General features: G+C 37.8%; 1 protein-coding gene across 1 annotated transcript in view; it reads right to left on the reverse strand.

The window, feature by feature from the left end:
• The window catches only part of GPC6 (glypican 6), an 883,277-nt gene that overhangs the window by 422,717 nt on the left and 436,672 nt on the right, over positions 1-23,888 (reverse strand). Inside the window, exon 3 of the mRNA XM_087967695.1 lies at positions 18,950-19,341. Coding sequence (XP_087823821.1) covers positions 18,950-19,341 — 392 coding nt within the window. The remainder of the gene's footprint in view (positions 1-18,949; positions 19,342-23,888) is intronic.

Genomic DNA, 23,888 nt, shown 5'->3' on the forward strand with positions numbered 1-23,888 from the left:
AAGGAAGAAGCAGAAACGTCTAACTAATATTCAGGGTCTCATAAGTCTAGTTGTTGAATAATTCATCCTCATCAGAGAGATTAGTTTTAGCCTCACATCACTCAGTGGAACAAAGCCAGATATACTGACAGAGGGCAGTGGAAGACACTATAATTTTGGCTGCTAAGTCAGCTACATAATAACTCATATCTGATTTCAGCTTGGCAGACAGTATTGTTTCTATTTCTATTTGGAAAGCCAGGCTCTTTTCTTCTAGAAAATCAGATAGAAACAAGAGTATTTTCTTCTAGGAAAAAAAAAACCCACCTATATTCACTATACATGCTTGATTGTTGATAATATGAAAAGGAAAGAGTACACATGAGTGTGAAGCTGTCCAATTTTCTGCTCTGTTCCAATAATGCAGTATGTTATCACTGGAAGGATTCTGACTGTGGTGTACAGTTGAGCAGTAGATTTATTTTCTTTTTTCTTTAAAGATTTTCCATTCAGGAACAAGTCAATGGATTAGAAGTTGGTTTGGCCCAGGAGGCATCCAAAGAATAATTATCAGGGAGAGAGAGATCAGCATGAGCTCTGCTCGGTAAGGAATAAGCAGATTGCACGATGATGCATGGAATGAACTGAATTTGGGGAGTGAAATTTCTTGCAACCATATAACTTTTACTAAAAAAGTTAACTTTTACTGTAATTTTCTGGATCCATTTTTTTTCTTCAAAAAAGGGGGAAATAGATCCAGGAAGTTACAGACCAATCAGCCTGAGATCAATATCTTGCAAGATCCTAGAATAGAAAATCAAGCAAGGGATCTGTGAAGACCTAGAAGCAAGCAAAACTATTAGTAGAAGCCAAGATGGCTTTGTTGAAAGCAGATCATGCCAGATAAATCTTACTGCATTTTTTGACAACGTGACTAGATTAGTGGACTTCAGTAAGGCATTTGACAAAGTAGACCACAAACCACTTATTGGTAAGATAGAAAAATGTGGGATAGACAGCATCATCATTAAATGGATTTGCAACTGGCTGACCAACTGTACTCAACATATAATCCTTAATGGAACTACATTTACATGGAGAGAAGTATGCAGTTGTGTACATTAAGCTTCTGTTTTAGGCTCAGTACTCAGTCCTCTTCAACATCTTTATACATGATCAAGATGAGGGAACAGAAGAACAACATCACATTTGAAGTTGACACCAAGCTGGGGGGAATAAGTGAACACTTTAGATTAGAAGATAGGCTCAAGATCCAGAAGAATTTGGACAGCCTTGAACACTGAATCCTTCCAAGAAAATGCAATTCACTAGCGAGACAAGTGTGGTTTTACACTTAGGTAAGAAAAGCAGTCTTCCAATATTTGAGGAGCTGTCACATTCTCCAAAGCACCTGAGGGCAAGACAAGAAGTAATGGATGGAAATTTATGAAAGAGAGATCCAACCTAGAACTAAGGATAAATTTTCTGAGAACAATAAAATAGTGGAATGGCTTTTGCCTTCAAAAATTGTGGGTGCTCCATCATTAAGAGGGTTTTTAAGAAGAAAGTGGACAGGCATTTGTCTGGTATAGCATAGGGTCTCCTGATTAACAGATAACAGATAATCAGAGTTGGAAGGGACCTTATAGGTCATCTAGTCCAACATCCCACCCAAGTGGGAGACCCTACACCATTTCTGACAAATGGCAGTCACATCTCTTCTTGAAGGACTCAAGTGATGGAGCTCCCACAACTTCCGAGGGCAAGCTGTTCCATTGGTTGATTGTTCTCACTGTCAGAAAGTTTCTCCTTATTTCCAGGTTAAATCTCTCCTTGTTCAGTTTCCATCCATTATTCCTTGTCTGGCCTACAGGCGCTTTAGAAAATTGCTTGACCCCTTCCTCTCTGTGGCAGGCCCTCAAATATTGGAAGACTGCTGTCATGTCTCCCCTGGTCCTTCTCTTCACTAGACTAGCCAAGCCCAGTTCCTGTAACTGTTCTTCATATGTTTTAGTCTCCAGTCCCCTAATCATCCTGGTTGGTCTTCTCTGTACTTTTTCTAGAGTCTCAGCATCTTTTTTATAATGTGGTGACCAAAACTGGATGCAATACTCTAGGTGTGGTCTTACTAGGGCTTTATAGAGTGGTATTAGTACCTCACTTGATCTTGATTGTATCCCTCTGTTAATGCAATTTAGGATTGCATTAGCTTAAGCAGGGAACTGGACTAGAATACTTTCTCTTTGCTATTCTGTTTTGTTCTATTTGAAATTAACAAAACTGAAATCTTGGCTTTTCATTCTGATGTTTTTTCTGACTCTGTATTTGTTTCTAAAGTTGTTAAGTGACCTCGGTTTCCAGGGACTTGAGGTTTCTGGGGGTTAACAGGCTATCTCTGTTATTCTATATTCTAAACCTGAGAATGGGAAAAGAAAATGCCTCAATTGTGACTATCTTGATGTATAAGATGGTAGTATGGAGAAGTAGATGTTATGGGGGATCTATCTCAAATCTCTCTTTCTGAGTTTAACTTCTGAGTCTAGAAAACTAATTCAATTACAGAGTTCAACAAAAGACAGAATTATCAGTAGAGAAGCTGAAGAAAGCCATTATAAAGAGGAACACATGACTGCTGGAACAAGAATTCAAAAAGCAAACATCTCTTTTATTTTCCCTTCCTACCCTGCATGGAATTGCAATGGGAAACGACCCACAGAAGCTTCCTAAACCTTATAATGACAAAGCAAAGAGATTTGAGTCAGTGGTGGGATTCAATTTTTTTTACTACCGGTTCTCTGGGCATGGCTCGGTGGGCGTGGTGTGGCTTGGTGGTGTGGCAAGGGAAGGATACTGTAAAACCTCCATTCGCATCCCACTCCAGGGGAAGGATACTGCAAAATCTCCATTCCCCCCCCCCCACACCCCACTAACCTGCTTTCCAGCTCCGTTCTCCTGTGCAAGGCAACAAAAGAAGACCCAGCTGGTCAGCTGAGACTCAAGAAGCAGATAATAGATGGGGCCAGTCAGAGGTGGTATTTACCGCTTCTCCAAACTACTCAAATTTTCCGCTACTGGTTCTCCAGAACTGGACAGAACCTGCTGAACACCACTTCTGATCTGAGTAATCTTTCAAGGAAACAAGAGAATAACCAGATAATTTGGGGGACGTGATAAAAACTTTGAAGAAGATAAAGGGCTACAATAATTCCAGGATGTACTGTCCTTAATGTAGCAAGCTGTGCCTTGCAAATGGAACACACAATTACAATGAGCCTGTTTGACAAATGTCTCAGCAGTGGCTAGCAGGGTCCAACTGTGTGACCTTTCCTAAAGCAAAAAAAAGATATAACAGCTGCAATGCTGTTACTTGTAAAATGGGACTCTGGAGTATAAAACTTAAAGACTTGCAGTGGGAAGACTTAATTTTTTTTTTTAAAGAGCTTAAAGGAGATTCAATTAAAAAAAAAGAATGAAAGGAAAAAGGAAGGACAAAAGTAAAGCAAAAGGATCATCAGCTAAAGATTAATACTAATCAATGCTAATACTAAGTTGATGGATAACAAACTGAAGAGATTCATTAGGTGCTAAAAGTGTCCAGGGGGAGAGGCAGGGGGTAAAAAACGTCAAGATGGTGGCAATGCCTGCTCAATTAAAGTCCCGCCCCTTTTTTCAATGCACTGTGTTAGGAGGCGGGACTTCCCCCAAAATAGTTTTCTCAGCTTCTGATTGGTCTATGCAAAGGTAAACAACTCATGAGTAAGAATCACAGAGATCACAGTGAAGAACCATGACAGGAAATGCCTAAATCTATCATCAGTCTGTTAAAACAGTTTAACAGTGATAAGTAATTCTGAAAAATTAGCACACCGCAGAATGACTTACATAACTTTTTTGGCTTTTGATTTTTAAAAAAAATCCCTTTCCATTCTTTGCTTGAGCCTTCTTTGTTTTCTGACTTTGCTAAAACAGCCAAGAAACAGAAACAACCTAAAATTGCCTTGAAATTAATTATAAAATGACACTATGTTCAAATATAGCAGTGTCAGGAGGGACGTAATGTTTAGGATCAGATAGCTCCAAAATTGCTGGTGGTACATTTATCTTGTTTCCAGACCAGAATTGCCCCTCCTCTTTAAAGTGCAACTTCTTGTGAGTCACCATATGTGCATGGTCAAATGTGCATGGTCCGGATGAGTCACACGCTGGCCATGCCCATGCCTGCTTAGCGAAGGGAGAAAAAGTCCCAATACGTCACTTGACGCCACCGTGACAATGTGAGTTTGACATCCCTGCCAAATAGAGTAGAGTAGAGTAGAGTAGAGTAGAGTAGAATAGAGTAGAGTAGAGTAGAGTAGAATAGAATAGAATAGAATAGAATAGAATAGAATAGAATAGAATAGAATAGAATAGAATAGAATAGAATAGAATAGAATAGAATAGAATTCTTTATTGGCCAAGTGTGATTGGACACACAAGGAATTTGTCTTTGGTGCATATGCTCTCAGTGTACATAAAGGAAAAAAATACATTCATCAAGAATCATATACTGAAGATGGGCCCCATAAAAATAATAAATGATTTTATGAAATAAAATAACTTTTTGTCTGCTATTTTGTTTGTCCTTTTACCAAATATTTACAGTAGGTTTTTGGGGGGACTATTTTAAGAAGCTAAGCTCTGAAACAATTTTCAGCAATGCTGGTAGATCTGTGAAATTCCACATGGCTATTTCTTAGCAACTTTCACCATTATGGCTGAAGTAAACCAACTTGTGCTTCAATGTATTGAGTCCTGGTCTCTGGTTCAAGTATAACCCACAGAGATTTTTTTCAATGAATTATTGTCAGTGGTAGAATATTCCAGAAGGCAAAATCTAGAATTTTGCTTCCATGGCAAGCACTAGACACTTCATGCTGAGGAATTAAACTGTCCTTCCGTCTATTTGCATGTGTGGGAATCTTCTGGGTGCCTTTCTGGAAGACCATGGGGGCAGAATATGACAAATGATCACCCCCCACATATTTCTCCTTTCGCACGTGGTGGGTTTTTGCTTGTGGGTTGGTAGAGCAAATGACATAATAGCTCTGTGAGCTGACACAGCAGGGGTAAGGGGAAAGGTTCCCACACTTGAGCAGAGATGGGATAGGGAGACAACTCATGAGTAGAGCATTTTGCACAACAGATACGAACTCAATGTAAACTGCTCCAAACTTGATTGCAGAAAGTATGAGTTCAGCAACAGAATGGTCAATGCCTGGAATGCACTGTTGTTACATCCTCTAAACCCCCACTCCTTTAACCTCAAACTATCCACTATTGACCTCACCCCATTCCTAAGAGGTCTGTAAGGGGCGTGCATAAGTGCACAATCGTGCCTACTGTCCCTGTCCTATTGTCCCCATTTATTTGTACCTATTTTCTGCATTCTTACTCGTGTTTGTACTTATGACTATTATTTTGTAAGCAATTGACAAATCAAATAAATAAATAAAATAAATAGATGACCTACAAGGTCCTTTCCAACTCTAAAAAAATAGTAGGCAGCTCTGAGTCTCGGATGTGAGTTGTTTGATGGGACAAGATCTGTATTTGTCCATGTTGATTTTGAAAACTGGAAACACATGTTCTAGTTGTGCCATGGATGAGGAGGAAAGGGATGAAAAAGAGGCGTTGAATTTTGTGTTGGGCAAGGCAATATGGTGAAATGTAATGCAAAACACTGGGACTTTTGCAGGTTTCTCAGCACTGGGTGTTTTGCTGGAGGATCTGTATCCCAATATAACATGGGGGGTGGGGGTGTTAGGATTTTGCCAGAATAGAGATTGCAAGGTCAGTGTGCTGTTCTGCTTTCCTTAATCTGAACAATCCTCCAACTCTGCCTCCTTACATTAATTGGCTTCAGCTCCAAAGGGAGTCTTAAATCCTCAAGCTGATCAGTGCTTAAAAAAACCTTATTGCAGTCTATTTGATGAAGTTTTAACTGGGTAGCCAAGCTGCCTTTGTTGAAGAAGCAAGATGCCATCCCATCAACTTGGCCCCATCAAACTCTGACCTTTCCTCTTTCTGTGCACCAATGTCCCTGCTGAAATGTCAAAATCTATAGAAAATAGCAGGGGGTAGTTTAATCAAGTTGGTGATTTAAAAAAAATATGTTTTTGGACCTTGGTCTATTCCACTGAACTTTAAAATGGTCTCTCTGTGCAAGCAGACCTGGCATGTTGCATAAAAACAGTCACTGTAATTTATCAGATATAATTTATGGATTTGCATGATGTGGTAAATTACGCTCGTTTGAGATACCAGGGTTAAGCAGACCATGGCTTACCTAATGTGAATTTATGATTGCTATGGAAAACTTTTGTTGTGGAGGAATATTAGATGAACACAGGTTTTTTGGGGTGTGTGTGTGTAAAGTTATCAATATTCTTTAAGAGGCATACTTGTATCTATCTCTCTGTCTACATTTGGGAGGGTGAGAAAGCTGATCTCCCTGATATGCATTTTAAACAAATGATTTATATATATTCTCTCTGTTTCCTTGTCTCTGTCTGTCTCTCTCTCTCTGTCTGTCTCTCCTTCCCCGCCTCTCTCTGTCTCCCCCCCCATCTCTCTCACTGTCTATCTCTCTGTCTCTCTCTGTCTCTGTCTCACAGACACACAGCAAATCTTAACTGATACTGATACTGTTTTGCTTGTTCAGGCCTCAAAGACGGCTTGTCAGCACTGTAATTTCATTTCCTTCCCAGGCACACACAATGCCTTCAAATTGTTTTTTATTTTTATTTTGCAGGTTTAATATACTATTTGCTTTTGCTCCTAATTACTAGCTTTATCAGCATGTCATATTTATTTTTTTCCAAGCCCAGTAATTATACTCTAAATCAGCCTGACAATTGATATTGACCTTTATTTTCATCTTTCTCTTTCCTTCTTAGAAAAAAGGAGGAATATTTATTTATTTATAAAACATGAAAACAGAGTTTCTGAGAATATTGATTGCATGCCTTTGAAAAAAGAGGCAGCTTGGCAGGCAGCAAGTCAAAGTGATCACTGACAATTAGCAAGGCACATTTTTCACTGTTGAACCTTGCCTTTGCCTTCTAATTCTATTATGGTGGCATTGGTTTCGTTTTGCCCCAGAAGCATCCTGTTTGTGGCACAAAATCAGCGTCTGTGGAATCTGACAAAAAGCATAAAATTGGATTTAGTCAGAAGCAAAGCTGTGGCATAAATGGCATCAGAAGTGTAAAAAGTTTTTTTTTTAAAGTAACCATTAAAAAAAAAAAAGATGCTAATGTAATTGTTAAGTTCCTTCATAGGGACGTGACAATAGCGCCAGAAGCTACTTCTATTGGTGTAGCCATAGCACCTAATTCTTATTAGAAGATTTTAGGGACATGGATAAATACAGTGCATGAATTATGAAATGTTTTATACTAAATTTTATAAAACTGTTTGGACTGCTTGCTTATTATCCAAGATAATCAGCTCTAATGGTGACAGAAATTATTTATTTATTCAATTCATATGACCACCCATACAGAGTAAAAAACAAGGAGAAAATTTGATAGAAAAACCATAAAAACAGAGGAGCAAGATAAAAGTAACAAAATCAAGTTATCACAAACCCAGAGCTTCAAGTCCCAAAGGTGCTTTTTCAGGAGGCAACTGAACTTTCTTGTGTTTTGTTTTGAAGATGTTTCACTTTTCATCCAAGAAGCTCCTTCAGCTCTGACAGGACAGTGGGGAATGGAAGGATTTATATTCCTTGCAGACAGTTAGAATTTGGATTCTTTTAGAGAGTCGTTGAGGTCACTTGCAGGTTTATCTGTGTTTTCAGGGCAACCTGGTTCTGGTTCCTGTAGTTTGCAATTTTTCCTCTGGAAATCCATTCCTACTCCCACACCATTCAAAGGGTGTCCATCCCAAATTCAAAAGAAAAAAACAAGGAAGTCCAGTTATCTCCTGAAAAAAGCACCTTTGGGATAGCCTTGACCTGGATGACTGAGAATCTCTACAGAGCCAAAGCTTCAAGGTTTTAGAGCTACACAAAAAAGCAAGAATGGTTGGGAAAAGTTTGGCTTTGGGGGAATGAGGGCAAATACCACAACAGAAAAGACTCTTCTCTTGAGAATCCTCTAATGCAGGGGTGTCAAACTGGTGGCCCTCGGGCCAGATACATCACATGCAGGCCATGCCCACTCCAGGACTGCAAAGGGGGGAAATGTCATGAAATGTCACCTGTCGACAACATCAGTTACCACTGATGCTACCAGTTAGGCCCAGTTTGGCCAAACCAGTAGTTAAAAAAGCCTTGCACGATCAGCTGAGAGGAGGAAAAAAAGCCTCCACAATCAGCTGAGAATAGCCACTCCCACTCACCCCTGCATTTTTCTCTTCTTTATCCTCTCAGTTGATTGGTACTGCAGGCCTCAGCTGGTGCGAGGAAAGCTGTGTATGAGCGCGATCACTGAATGGGTAGTGGAACAGGTAGTATATTGCCCCTGTTGGAGATTGACTCCGAGGGAGAGGAGGAACAGCCAATAGGGGGTGGAAGTGTGGCTCCGGAGGTTGTGGAGGAGGCTGGGGAAGGGCAGAGGCCGGCTGGGCAGTCAGAGGAAGACCCAGGCCCATCCCCTCTCCATCCTAGGGCATGCAGGGAAGAGAGGATAAGGGAGAGATGGTAATGGCGTGGTCTATGGGGGAGGAAAGGGCCTTGATCCTCTTCATGGGCTGCAGCTGTGTGAACTGGTTAAAAGGAGGGACCTGCTTATGGGCCAGTGCTGGAAACAAAGCGTGGAAATATCTCTAGTTTGTCGTTCCTCTCTGAGTTTGGTGTCCTTCCCAGTGTGTGTTCCGATATCTGTGGATGTCTTCAAGCCCTTATCTTGCCTGGTTCCCTTAATTGTTTCAGTGTGGTTTGTGTTGTTTTTACTCTTTATAATTTATAAGCATTTTTAGTTGAAACAGCATTTCCTCCTTTCTGTAATTGTTTGTGGGGGAGCTTTTTGTCTCCAGTCAATGATATTTGGAGCTTTGAAGCAAAGTGAAGGAATAAAAGGAGCTTCATCTGTTTTTGAGACTTTGCTTATTTTGTATCCCACCCTGTGTCATCACAGGTAGGACCCCACTGTTGGGCAACATGACACGGTCAGTTTGACACCTGTGCTCTAATGAATGGGATTTAGAGCATGCTTCTCCTGCTGGATGTCACAGAGCAAGCAGATACAACTGAGGAGAGATGGTCTTCCATGTAATCCACCCCCATAACATGACATGAAAGGCTTCAATTGATCTTGGACAGTAAACCAGTGCAATTTGAGACCTGAGAAGACTGAAAAAAGTCTATAACTTTATATCAGTTGAAATTCCCAGATGCCCCTGGTAGAGCACAATGCAATAGTCTAATTGGGAGCTGATTGGGGCATGAGACTATGATCAGGGATTCTCTGTTCAGGAATGGCTGCCCATGATACAAAACCCATGGTGCAAAGGTCCTCCTAGTCACAACTGCCTCCATTAATAATGATTGGAACTAGTCCAGAAGGAAGGAGAAGAATAGTATAGCACAGTGCCACCAACCTTCAGCCCCTGGAGTTGATCCAGAAAGATACCCTGCCTGATTGATGGTATTGAAGGCCAGTGGGAGATCAAGAAGAGCAAGAATGAACACATCACCCCCCACTCCTGATCCACCAGGGGACATCTAGATGAGTGATCCATGCTGGGCCCCATTGCTGGGCCTGAATCCTGACTTAAAGGGATCCTAGTAATCCAGTTGCTTCCAAGTTCTCTAGAGTTGTCCTGCAACTATCCTTTTCAGAACCTTCCCTCAAAAGAGAAGGTTGTAACTAGACAATAACTCTCCAGAATAGTTAGGTCCAGTAATGGCAACTTGAAGGAGGGGAGGACAGTTGCCACCTTAAGAACCAACAAAATCATCTCCCCGAACAGGAAAAGACCAGCTGTCAGTAGATAGAAATTTTAGTTGAATCAGTTTCCAACATTCCCAGATGTAGCATCACAATGGCTTGTTTCCCAACCCGCTTAAATTAATACCGAAGAGCTTTTCCTTTGAAGATGCCAACCACATTGTATTTTTGCAGAGTGCTCTGAACAAGAAAGCTGGGCCGTAATAAAGTCCTTATCTTAGAACTGGGGATAAAAAACGACTGCTTATGGCGTTACATTTGCCTATTCCAAAAGTGTGTATGTTGTTAAATGTTTACTAACTTGTAGCAACTTTACAATAGCAAAAGAGTTCTATTGTCAATCGGAGCTCTTTTCTTTTTTAAAATTCAGTATACATACTTTATGTTTAAGATTCTTTGGAATCTTTAAGTCTTTTGAATCTTAAAAAAAAAAAAAAGTAAGCCATTGTGTCATTTCACATATATTTACATGCCTAACTTAAAAGATTGTGCAGGTTGTGTGAAAATGGCCTGTACTGGGTGAACATAGAGGGGCTGGGGAAGTTGCACAGGTGAGAAAAAATTACCTAAGCAACTTGTGACCTTCCCTGTCAGCCTCCCCATTGCTGATACTCATTGCCAACTTCCCAAAAAACAACAGACTTTGCTTCTGGAAAGCTGGCAGGGAATGTCAGCAATTTTGATCAAATTCACACTTCCTGCCGTCTTCCCCATTGACTTTGGGGGAGTTATCAGGGAACATGTTACTGCAGCTGACTGCAGCAATGTGGTGGCTACAACTTTTTCCAAACATGAATAATGTCTGTGGCAGGCACAACATTCCCACCTGAATAATGGGTCCTAGGATTCTGTAAGTTAGCCAATTTGAGATACCTTGCTTCAACAATTGTTCCTGTATAACACGTCATTTTGCTGGAATTTAAAAGTTACAAACAAACAGACACAGGAGTATAAGTTGTATATAGATAACTTGTTTTCAATGAGCTATGTAGACATCCAGTATTTCCTTGCCAGTCCATTTCCAGGGGAAAGCACAAGAATTTAAAATAGTCTAAACCTGTCTGCAAAAGATTAAAATAACTATCCTTTTGGAAACTATTTTGGCTGACTATGGATCCAACTATTAAGTTATTATTATTTCAAGAGTATGACTGCCTTATTTATTCAAAGGCATATCCAACTTTGGCTGTAATCAGCTGCAAGTAACCAAGAAATCACTACATTGGTCTTAGTTTTTTCATTATGTGCACATGGAGACATTGGCAACAAAATTTAAATTAGTCCTCTTTCAGATATTCTTCCTTCCCATTCTTTTTATGTGTAACCATCAATAGTGCGTCATTTTCTTCTTTTTCACTAAAACAAACTTGTCAAAACCTCTGAGACATTTTGAAAGAAGCAAGACAGAAAGAGAGAGTGGGGGAGATATCTGATTAGCAATATTTCCAGATGAAATTACTCATACGAAACATTCACTGAGGGATCTAAGGAGATTAGCAGCATCGAACAGAGATTTCCACACATCCCTTGTTTACAGTTTAAACCCCATTGATTTATTTGAAGCAAACTCCAGTCAAAAGAGTCCTAAATTAACTGACAAGTTAATAAAAGACATTTTACCTCCTTGAGACTTCAAATTGCAAATTTCTCAAATGCAACAATGAATGCTAAACTTCACTTCTCCGGAAGACCCATGGAACACCATCATAGGTATTAGGGTACTATATGTAAGACAGTCTAATTTGGCAATTTTAAGATGTTTCAGACTTCAGGCTTGGAAGTTAAATAGGATTTCTGGGTCATTTCTCAAAAGTATATTGATATATTTTTATATATCAATGTATAAAAATATCAAGGATTGGTCTTATTGGAAAACAGTGACTACTTTGGCCAATGAAGAATAAAAGTAATACTCTTTTGTTTTCTATCTAAAATATCAACAGTAGAGACCTTCAAGTTTCTACGTTCTATATCTCAAGACTTAAAATGGACATCTAACATCAAAAACGTCATCGATAAAGCCCAACAAAGAATGTTTTTTTCTGTGCCAACTAAGAAAGTTCAAACTGCCCAAAGAGCTGCTGATTCAGTTCTACAGAGGAATTATTGTGTCTGTCATCTGCACCTCTATAACTGTCTGGTTTGGTTCTGCAATCAAACAAGACAGACACAGACTTCAACAGATAATTAAAACTGGAGAAAAAACAAGTGCTACCAACCTGCCTTCCATTGAGGACCTGTATAAAAGCAAAGTCAAAAAGAGGGCTGTGAAAATATCTACAGACCCTTCACATCCTGGACATAAATGGTTTCAACTTCTACCCTCAAAACGACACTACAGGGCACTGCACACCAGAGCAATTAGACACAAGGACAGTTTTTCCCTGAATATGGCCATTCTGCTAAACAACTAATTCCCACAACACTTGTCAAACTACTTACTAAGACTATATTACTATTATTCTTCTCATCTTTCCTATTAACCTATCTCTTCCCACTTATGACTATAACTGTGTTGTTTGTATCTTTACAATTTATATTGTTTTATTTGTTTCCTAGTATGATTTGATTGCTTATTAGTATCCTATGATTATCACTAAGTGTTGTATCTTATGATTCTTGATGAATGAATTTTTATTTTTATTTTATTTTTTCTTATCTACACTGAGAGCATATGTACCAAAGACAAATTCCTTGTGTGTCAATCACACTTGGCCAATAAAGAATTCTATTCTATTGTATTCTGTATCAGCAAAGATTTATAAATGTTTACACACATAATATAAACTGTTTATTCTTAGCCAGCTGTAAATGTTTGTGACTATTTCCAGGAAAAAAACATAATAGTGTGAAAAGAAGAGGGAAGAGGGGGAAAGAACCAAACCCTCAATGGGTCATTAAAAACCTCAGTGGCATAAAAATGATAAATCTCAGCATGACAGCAATTCCGAAACTATTTTGGACATACAAAATCATACCAAACCCTGAAAAATGATAATTAGTAAATTTAAAATTGCATATAAAGTCAGAACTTTGTAAAAGAAATGTTATTATTTTGGAGACTAATTTGACCAAAAATGATGGGATCCACTGAAGCTGAGGATTGAGATATTAATTTTGCTTTAGGCATGAAGCCAGCTGGGTGATCTTCAGCCAGTCATTCTCTCAAGGACTGATCCTGGCAGTTGAAGTACTCGAAGGGCAAAACCCAAAAATATTGAATCAACTAATTAAATCCTTGTTTAACTATTTTCTAACACAATATCTGAAATCTGTGCTGCATTGGAATAATACAATATATTGGAGATATGTGAGATGTTTGCTATTTTTTGGCATAGTTTTGTGAAAAGGAAAACTGTTCAATGCCAGCTTACTCATTTTTTTTCCTTTTTAAGTAAATCTATATATTCATACTTTTTAAACTGGGGCAATGATCTTTCTTAGTGTCTTATTTATTTATGTACGGCATGTAATCTTTTTTTTTTATTGGAAGTCTACTACATCATCACATAGATAAGGATTTACTGACATATCCTAGATACCCACTTATATCTTCTTTGGCATCAATTTAGTTTGAATCTGAATCTCAACAGTCTTTGTGTAATTTTTATTTGTTTTCTTCAGGATCAGTATTTGTTGTCAGTAGCAAATCTTCCTGAATGATTCACTTTATTGCACACCACCCCAGAATCTGGTCTGCATTTTTAATCTGGCAAAATATGAATTAGATAATTCCGTTTCATCGACTTCACTGCTTGAAAGCTAGTCATTTTTTGCAATACAATTTATAATTGAGTAGGAATTTAAACCCACATCTCTTTAATGAAAAGATGACAAAGTAGCTTCTAAATCATAATCTGATACATAATCGTTGAAAAGGTACAGTGCCATTTTAAAAATATAAGTAAAGGTTAAAATATAACAAATAGCATAGGGTGTGACGTTACTTGAATCCCAGTATATGCCACCTGTAAAAATTATCCTGGTGAAGAACCTGTGTTTTGTATGGACATTACCAGTATATGGCATTTCCCAAAACAACTATAGTTATCTGCATTAAAGACATGTCATAATTATGGGTTGTTGCAAAATTCTCAAAGCATGAGAGGAAGAATTTGATGAAAAAAATGACACTAGAAGAAAAAAGGCAGGCAGCTTTTTTTTTTTTTTTTTGCTGAATGTTGCCTTAATTAGGACATCTCTAAATAATCAACTTTCCTCCTTTATTGTGATTGAAATCCACCTGTAAGAGAGAACGAGTGGTGGACTATAACAATGGACTTATTTTTAAATTCTTGGTTTATTTTTTCTCTCAACTTTATACCCTGTGATATGAATATAAGTTATTTAATCAGATTTCCATTTTCATAATCTCATTTTAGACTACGCGGCAAAAAGTAAAATGGAAAATGAAATCTTTTTTAAATCGGGAGGCACAATATTCCTTGTGCTATGCAAATCTACAAAACGTTGCATTAAGGATAAATGCTTCCATTTGGGCCCTCTGAAACAGATATCTGGAGCATAAGAGCCATGGTGGCACAGTGGTTAGAATACAGTAATGTAGGCTAGTTCTGCTGACTGCCAGCTGCCAGCAGTTCAGCAGTTCGATCCTCACTGACTCAAGGTTGACTCAGCCTTCCATCCTTCCGAGGCCGGTAAAATGAGAACCCAGATTGTTGGGGGCAATAGGCTGACTCTGTAAACCACTTAGAGAGGGCTGTAAAGCACTATGAAATGGTATATAAATCCAAATGCTATTGCTATTTAGGATAACCTATTTCAGTAAGAAGCCATTTGATCCAGATTTACAATACATTATTATTTGAGGGATCATTCACATATCCATGAAGGGCAATGGTGTAAAATATCAATAAAAGGTGGCATTTCTTATCTTGGCAATCTTACAAGACAATGGCTTTGAAGTGGATTGATTAGAATTTTCCTGCAGAAATCTGAAGCTTCTTGTGATTTACCGTGATGGGAAAATAAAAAATAACAGTAACATTTTTGCCTTTGAAGAGATCTGAATAATTAAATTATATCTGCAGGCACAGCCCTTCTAGGTAGATGATGACAGCTGACAAATATGCAAGTAAGACAGGAGTATGAAAAGAAGTGTTTACATTTTGCTTAGAAGAACAGTTGCTAGAATTGGATGAAATTTGGAGCAAGAGTTTCTGCTTCTGAGATAATGAGTTTATTTCTTTCTATAGCTGGGACTAAGGTGAAAAATAAAATTAAAATGGCATATGTCAGAGATACAATGCAATGTGTTGCAAAGAATCTTTGAAAAATGGAAGCAGAAGACTTTCTCCTTCTTGAGTTCTGGGATAATTAGTTTGAAAATGTGATAAGAGATGCTGTATGGAGCAAATTTTGATTCTTGAAGTTTATTACTAAAATATATCAGTATTCTCACTTTGTTTCAAATGGGTCTTGTGCACATTATATAAGGCAACAGGTTTAAAAGTCGAAAGAGCAATGTTTCTCAACCTTGGCAACTTCATTTCCCAGAATTCCTCAGCCAGCATCGGAAAGTATGGGGAAGCCAGCATGGCTGGCTGGGGAATTCTGGGAGTTGAAGTCCACACATCTTAAAGTTGCCAAGGTAGAGAAAAAACACTTTCATTGGGAATATAAAAATACACAGATGCAATTTTTAAGTTCTTGCTTGAATGCCAGAAAAAGAGCTGCTCACTTTTTATTTCTGAATGAAAAGCCAAGCTCAGGACTGCTGTTTACCCTCAGCAATTTAGAACATGACAGTAATGATGGCCAGGGAAATATCCCTCTCCCTGTCCCCATTTCCAGGAATCTGGAAATAGCTGTTGCTGGAGGTTCTGCCTTCTAGAGAATGTTGGTGACTAGTCAGTCTCCTTATAAGCAGCCAGGGAGAAAATGCAGAAGGTTGTGAGGTCCTGCAGTTATGGAGTTGTTACCAGCACTACCCTCTGAGAAGTTAATTTCCGCAGTTATCCTTGAAAACCCTCTTGATGCTGCCATACAGATACAAAATGTTTGAAAAGAGATCCCTCCCAGAAGAAAAACTGCTAAAACTGTAATACAATGACGTGGGTTGAATTCCCAAGAGGGATTCCAGAGGAGTAAGAAGAAGTGTAGTCCAGATATCTTGAGTGAGAGAAAGGGTGAAGACAGCACTTCCTTGATAGTTCTCAGAGTATATCCTTGATATGGATAGTAGAGTGCTTTAGTTTGGCAAGATTCTGTCTATAGGCATAAAATGTTAAAGAAACCTGCTTGGAAAAATCACTATGTATATTTCTTGAGTTTTGTGGCCTGACAAACACTGAGCAGTATAAATTGATAGACTTATTCTTTAGTTAGAATCTAGAGCTTTTGGTTGTAACTCCTCTTTCCTGCCACACACACACACACACACACACACACACACACACACACACACATACATACATATATATATATATATATATATATATATATATATATATATGTGTGTGTGTGTGTGTGTGTGTGTGTGTACATACATAGATACAACACACACACACACACACACACACACACACACACACACACACACACACACACACACACACATATATATATATATATATATATATATATATATATATATATATATATATATATATATATATATATCTTTTCTGCGGTTCTCGGGTATTTGTATGTGGATCTTTGGTTATTTGGTTTTTCCCGCGTAAGATTGGAAGTATCTAGGCAACGTTTGATGAAGTCTCATTCATCATCTTTAGCTTGTGTCTTCTGCTCTGTGCTTCTCAGAGTAAGAGAAGCACTCTGAGAAGCACAGAGCAGAAGACACAAGCCTGAAGATGATGAATGAGACTTCATCAAAACGTTGCCTAGATACTTCCAATCTTACGCGGGAGAAAACCCGAATAACCAAAGATCCATACACACACACACACACACACACACAAAATCCTATTGTCAGTATCTTATCTAGCCTATGCATTGCCAAAATAACTAATCAGACTTTGTGAAAATATACAGCAATTTGAACAAACCCAACTTTATATCCCAATTTCTTTGAAGTGGTCCACTGCAGTCCAGGATCCAAGACTCTCTTCAATGTTTATCTAATTATTCACTGAAGTATGGCCTATATAGCAACCTCTAGACAAAAATGTCATTAAGTGACATTGTGGGGGAGAGGAGAGATTGATTTCTTACTCTGTACCTTCAGTGAAACAAACAGATTGTCGCGACTACGCAACACACGCATTTGAATCGAAGCCACAGCGACCTGAAGGATGGCATTCCTCTTCATCAGAATAAACTCTGTATCATCATAATAATATGCACAGTCTATGTAAAATGCTGTGAGGTGAAGCTATATGCATTAACCACGATTCAAGTGATTGAGTTCATACGAATAATTATCATTAATAATGGTAATCATGGGTAATAAGGGTAATCATGGGTAATGAAAGGGTAATGAGGGGAAATTACTATAAATATTGAATCCCAGGAAACTCGGGTTAGATCCAACTTTATTTTATTGGCTTAGCTATTATCTTGGACCTTGTGGAGGAAGGAATAAACAATAAGCTTTTGTGTTACCAAATACTGAAGCAAAGAGTGTTTTATTTTCTCCCTGCATTTGTGCCAAAGAGTAGCTGAGACAGATCTTGCTGCAAGATGTAAAGTGTAAATGTGTGGCTGCTAGGTGGATGGACAACCATAATTTTATTTGAATTATTTTTATTTATCAGATTTATATGGCTGTCCAGCTATCCAATGAAACTCTGGGCTATGGAAAACAAAACACAGTCAAACCAAAACAGAGACTTCAGAATTAAAAATCTCAAAATACATACATCATAACCAAACCACATACTAACATCTTGGCCCCCAAACCTAGGGGAAGAGACAGTTCTCCGCAGCCTTCTGAAAGTAAGGTTGGGGACATCCTTATCTTGGAGATGGCATGGGATGTGAAGATACCAAGACAGAAAAAGCATACTTCTTAACCAGGTAACACTGCTTGTCCACACAATTATGTCTACCAGATAACAACCATAGAGTGTGCATATCATTGGGGATTAGTATCTGTTTAATAGCTGTACACTATATGGAACTGTGGTACTTCCATCTCTGATCACCAGCACTAAATGATAAGAGATAGAAACTCCATTCCTTAATAATTGCTATGCTATAATTATGAATATTGTCACTAGGAACACCTTCATAGCTACCCACAAAGAATGGAAGAAACCTGGGTCATTAGTTATGATTGAACTACACCTCTTACGAGACTCAATCATATAATCCACGATGAAGAATGTTGGAAGTTATATTCAGCAATATCTGAAAAGAGATCCTCCCTCCCGGCAGGAAATAATTTTCAAAAATATCTCTAAAAGCCCAACCATGATGATGTAGTTCACAATGTAGGCCCTCAGCTCCCACAGCTTGCCCAAGAAAAGCCTTTGTTTCTTCTGGATTTTTAGTGTGATAAATAGCATGAGTACAAACAACTGCCCCTTTGCCACTCTTATCACCACTGTGTAGCTTTGAACATACTTTTAAAAAGAAGCAAATATGAGATATCTATTATGATATATTTCCTATCACAATTGAGCTTTTTGACAGTACAACTTCCTCTCATGCTAGCTGTATGCAATATTAAAAGTATAATATATCATTACCATTTGTCAAAGTACCAGTAGTAATAAGTCTCATAGATTCTTGCTTTTTCGATGTATTTATATCTTCTCTGAATGACTTGGAATTAAAGGAAAGAGATGAAGGGGCTAGCAGGCTGTCCTCTTTCTCAATACCAAATGAAGATTGACACACCATTCCCATCTTAGCGAGAAACTTGGCAGTACAGCTATCATTTTTGACATAGTCCAAAGGAAAAGAAACATTCTACAGTTATTCACACCCCAACAAACTACCCTGCTAGCTATAATGTTGACATAGATGGAAAGCTGCACACCAAAAATGACAGTGCATAAAAATTTGAGTCTCCAGTGAAGCCATAGAAAAGAAAGAGAAATCATTTTGATTACCTTAGATACCCTGTTGGCAACTTCTCTGCCCACGGTCAGTCCCTGAACAAATGTCCTTGCCGCGATGAAAGCTCTCGTCACCTGAACCTTGAGTTTCCTGGGTACGTCTCCGAAAGGCTTAAGCTGGTCTGTGTATTTGCTTACACACTCTAGATAGTCCTCAGAGAAATGATAGTGGGGGTTTATGAGCTGGAACATTCGCTCTAATAGACGGGCCCAGAAGTCATTCAACATCTCCTCCAAGTTCACATTGCCTCCCGTGTAATATCGTTTCAGTTCTATAAAGAGGTCCTGGAATACTTCTGAATTCTGCATGTACAGCATGCCATATGTTCGTACGAACATATCATTTAAGGACCTTTCTGCATTCTCCAGGAGCTCTCGGAAAAATTCTACACAAAGAAAGAAAGGGGGGGGGGGAAGCATATGGATGAGGAAATAATGTAACAACAAGCAATAACAAGAGTAGTAAGAACAGAAAATGGCAACCTAGGTGGTGAGTGGGAAAAGGGGAACACGTGGAGATTTTTCAACTTAACTTGGAACAAAAGGAGAACAGAGGGATACATGAAAGAGATCTATGATATGAACTTTAAAAATGGAGAAGCTTTTTTAACTCCAGTAATATTAGAATCCAGATTATGATACATTTAAACTAATAATGATTATGATAATAATATTTAGGCCAATTAAAGGAACTAATACTTCATATAAAACACAATTAAACTATGGAATAGACTCAAGACTAGAATCTTAAGAGGCACTAATGATAATTAAGAATTCAATAAATTCAGGAACATATGGCCACAAACAGCTATAAAAGGCCTCTAATATCAAAAATACTGTAATTTTTAGCTGTTGTATATTTTTTTATTTATTTATTTATTTGTCAAAAGCTTATAATATAACAGAAACAAGAATAAAGATAAGTTTAAATACAAGAAATAGGAACTAATAATTGGGGACAATAGGACAGGGACGGTAGGCACGATTGTGCGCTTATGCACGCATAATTTATCCAAGCTTGACACAGCTCACATGATAAATGTTATTAATCAAAACAAATCCCCAATGCAAACAATAAAATATTGCAAATATAAACAAAGAGTGCCATCAGGGATTAAACAAAAGCTAAAATAATTGCCTAACTGGATAAAATCATTGACCTTAAAAACCTAAACTTTTCTAAAGATTTTAATCCTTAAAGATCAAAGTAAAGGGAAAACTGGATTAAATGGATTAGACTTATGTTCTTCATATGAATACCAAAACCACTGTCTCAACAATAAATACAGTTATTGCATCACTTCTGGCTTTAATGGATTGCTAATGAGAAAGACATATAGTATAGTATAGTAATTATATTTACCTTTTTTTAAAAAATCTGATAACCCTACAATACTTAGCTTTGCTCCTATAGGGGAAGTTAAATAGCAGTATATGCTGCAAAAGAGCCTTAGATTTGAATTGCAAAACATTTCCTTAGAAACCATATTAAAATAGAAAGGGTTGGATTCCTCATGAGAGAGCAAAATCAAATACCCAGAGCTTTAAATATGCTAAATATGTTTTAAGGAAGCTGTTATAAAAGTTTCATTTATATTTCAAAGACTGATTCAGTCGTTAAGCACTGAAAGTAGAGTAAGTCTACTCCTTAGGTACTGAATTCTTGGCATTTTGAATACTAAATAAGTATTCAATTGAGTACTAAATATAAGAGCTGTGGTGGCACAGTGGTTAGAATGTAGTACTGCAGGCTAACTCACTGCCGAATGCCAGCAGTTTGATTCTCACTTCCTGAAGGTTGACTCAAGACTTCCAACTATTCACACAACTTATATATTGGGTCACAGTTAGCTCCTGAAGATCTAGTTTTCTGAAGAGCAAAAGTAATTTCTCTTTGGACTTTACTCAATCTCATCAAAACTATAACTCTATGGAACTTCCTCTAATAATCATACTTTTAAATATAAAATTTACAGAAGAATATTTTTAGCACAAATCTATACAAAGCCCTTTTAAATGTACCTTTAGTTTAGTGTAGGGTTTTAAGTTTAAATTCCTCCAATAACTAACCTAATATACATTTTAAAAAACCCAAAAGGTTTTGAAATTTTGGGCTTGGACAATCTGGAACTGCGCCGCCTGAGGTCTGATCTAAGCATAGTTCACAAAATTGTCTGCTACAACATTTTGCGTGCCAACAACTTCTTCAGCTTCAACCACAATAATACACGGGCAATCAATACAAACTTAAGGCAAACCACTCCAATATGACTTCAGCAACAGAGTGGTCAATGCCTGGAATGCCCTACCTGATTCCGTTGTTACAGTCTCAAACCCTCACAGCTTCAACCTCAAACTGTCTACCGTGGACTTCACCCCATTCCTAAGAGGTCCGTAAAAAAGGTGTGCATCAGTGGTGGGATTCAAAAAAATATATATTACTATTTACTACTTCTTGTTAATACAAATAGTCCTTGCTTAACAACTGGCTCATTCAGTGAACTAAATCTTGAGAAAAAAATGGCATCTTTTAATGCAATGTTAACTTGTAGCCCATCTTCATCATCTTGCCTCAAAATCTGTAAAATATTAAGTGCAAACTAATTGCAGACTTGTTTCTATATTAGTAAAAAAGAAGAAGAAGAAGCAGAAAATCAACAGAATGTAGTAATTTTATTGTCCCCTACATGGCCATAAATGTTAAGTGCTGCTGTTTTTATCAAGCATATAATTAAGTGTGTGTTCCCATTAAGCAATATAATATTAAGCTTCATTATGAAATTACACTGTTCAGTTAGTTTAGTATCTAAAATACAGTTGTCACTTTTAGTGTGATACAGGTATAATTTCATTAGGCACCTGTTACTTTCCTAGACAGCTAAATAGTACTTAATTCATATTTGCTTTTTAACTAGCAAGTTAAGCTGCATTTTAATTAGTAGAAACTTTCCACCCCAGAGTTAACCATGGTGATAATGTCAAATTAATTAATATTATGTTATGCTGAGACCTTGTTCTAGATCAATAAAACAGAATAATGGAATATCGGGTCAGGGATTACATTTCTGAATATTCATTCATTATAAAAACAAAAAAACAAAAATGGGCACACAGGAAGTAGAATAAGGTAGATTCGTTTTACAGATATTAGGAGAAAAAGGTATGCTTAAAAACCTGTAGTTGGAAAGCAGTGTGTAGTTAAAAGCATACATCTTTTATTCAGCTATTCTTCCCCAAGCCCTTGTTTACTTTAAACATGTGAAAGTAACACATCACACAAACCATCTCATTTACATAGACCAATGTCTATTTAAGAGAATGCAAATTAAATGCAAACATTTGCCAAATTTGACAGATGAAAACAGTAACACTATTCGTGAATACCCTGTTCCCAAATATGACTCAGTCACTAAGTACTCTGCTAAGCTTTTTTTTTTTTTTGGACTTAACGCATGCTAAAGAATACGTCTTCATCAATGATTTTCCTATCTATTTTCGAATTGATTTGCTTGTTTTTCAAGCTATCTTATGCCATAAACCATCTAGACAATGGAGAGAAGGACCTGTACATTGACTACCATGCTGACTGTATCAAAAGTAAGCCACGCAACCCAATACTCAGCTTTTACCCTCAACCACAACCCTACCTCAACCCATCCACCATCACCCAAGACTAGGCACGCACGCCCCCAACTACCTCAATTCCAACTACTGCCGGCCTTAAATGCAAACTACTCAATGCAAGAAGCCTCGTGAATAAAATACCTGAATTTCTCTTCCTCCTAAATATGGCTAACTTCGACATTATATTTGTCTGTGAAACATGGCTCAATGCATCTCTCCCCGACTCCATTACCACAGTAAGAGACTATCATGTTTACCGATCAGATCGTGAAAATCGTCGAGGAGGTGGTGTTGCTATATTCTATAAAAAATCCTTACATCTAAAAAATATCCAAGTTACCCAGGAGCTTGCCCTTCCTGAAACCATCATCTGTGAACTATCCTTAAATATCACAATTCGATTCTTACTATGTTACAGAGCACCTGATTATGACATCGAACATGTAAACAAGCTAAATACATTACTAACATGGGCTGCATCCTGCCCATACCCTTTTATCCTTCTTGGTGATTTCAATCTACCTCATATTGACTGGACCCTAAATGATTGTACAACTGAAATCATACACACAACCTTCTACAATGCTATTACAAATCTGGGACTGGAACAACTAGTAACCAACAACACTAGACTAAACAACTGCCTCGATCTCATCTTCTGCAACAGTTTGAATTTAATTTACGGAATAGAAACTAAAGAACCCTTTTCCAGTAGTGACCACAATATGATTGACTTTTGTCTCAACATACGTCCACACAAAAATCACCACAATGATGTAATCCCCAATTGTAACTTCAAACAAGGCAACTATGATCTTATAGACAACGATCTCTCATCCCTTGATTGGCAATCTCTATTCACTGGATGCAATACCGTTGAAGACCATTACAACATATTTTTACTTGAAGTCAAAAGAGTCATCAAACTATATGTACCAACAACAACTCCCAAAACAAAACAAAAAAGCAGATTACCCATATCAATAAGGAAACTTCAATCCAAAAAGAGATCACTCTGGCGGAAAAACAAATCTGGTCACGTTGCCAATTTCAAAAACCGATACAAAAATTTATGCCACCAGATAAAGACCGAATGCACCAATTATCACATTAAACAAGAGGAAAACCTTCTAAGCACCAATTCCACCCGTGCTTTTTACAATTTTGTAAACAACAAACTAAAAGACTCAAGGTCCATCCCTCCCTTGATAGGACCTGATGGTAAAGACTGCAACGATGACACCATTAAAGCCAACATCTTTAACACATTCTTCGGCTCAGTATTTGTTAACAGCAATGGATCATGCCC

Source organism: Notechis scutatus, chromosome 5, assembly GCF_049901735.1.
Source record: "Notechis scutatus isolate UNSWTSFEM ecotype Mainland chromosome 5, rNotScu1.2, whole genome shotgun sequence".
NCBI classification, from domain to species: Eukaryota; Metazoa; Chordata; class Lepidosauria; order Squamata; family Elapidae; genus Notechis; species Notechis scutatus.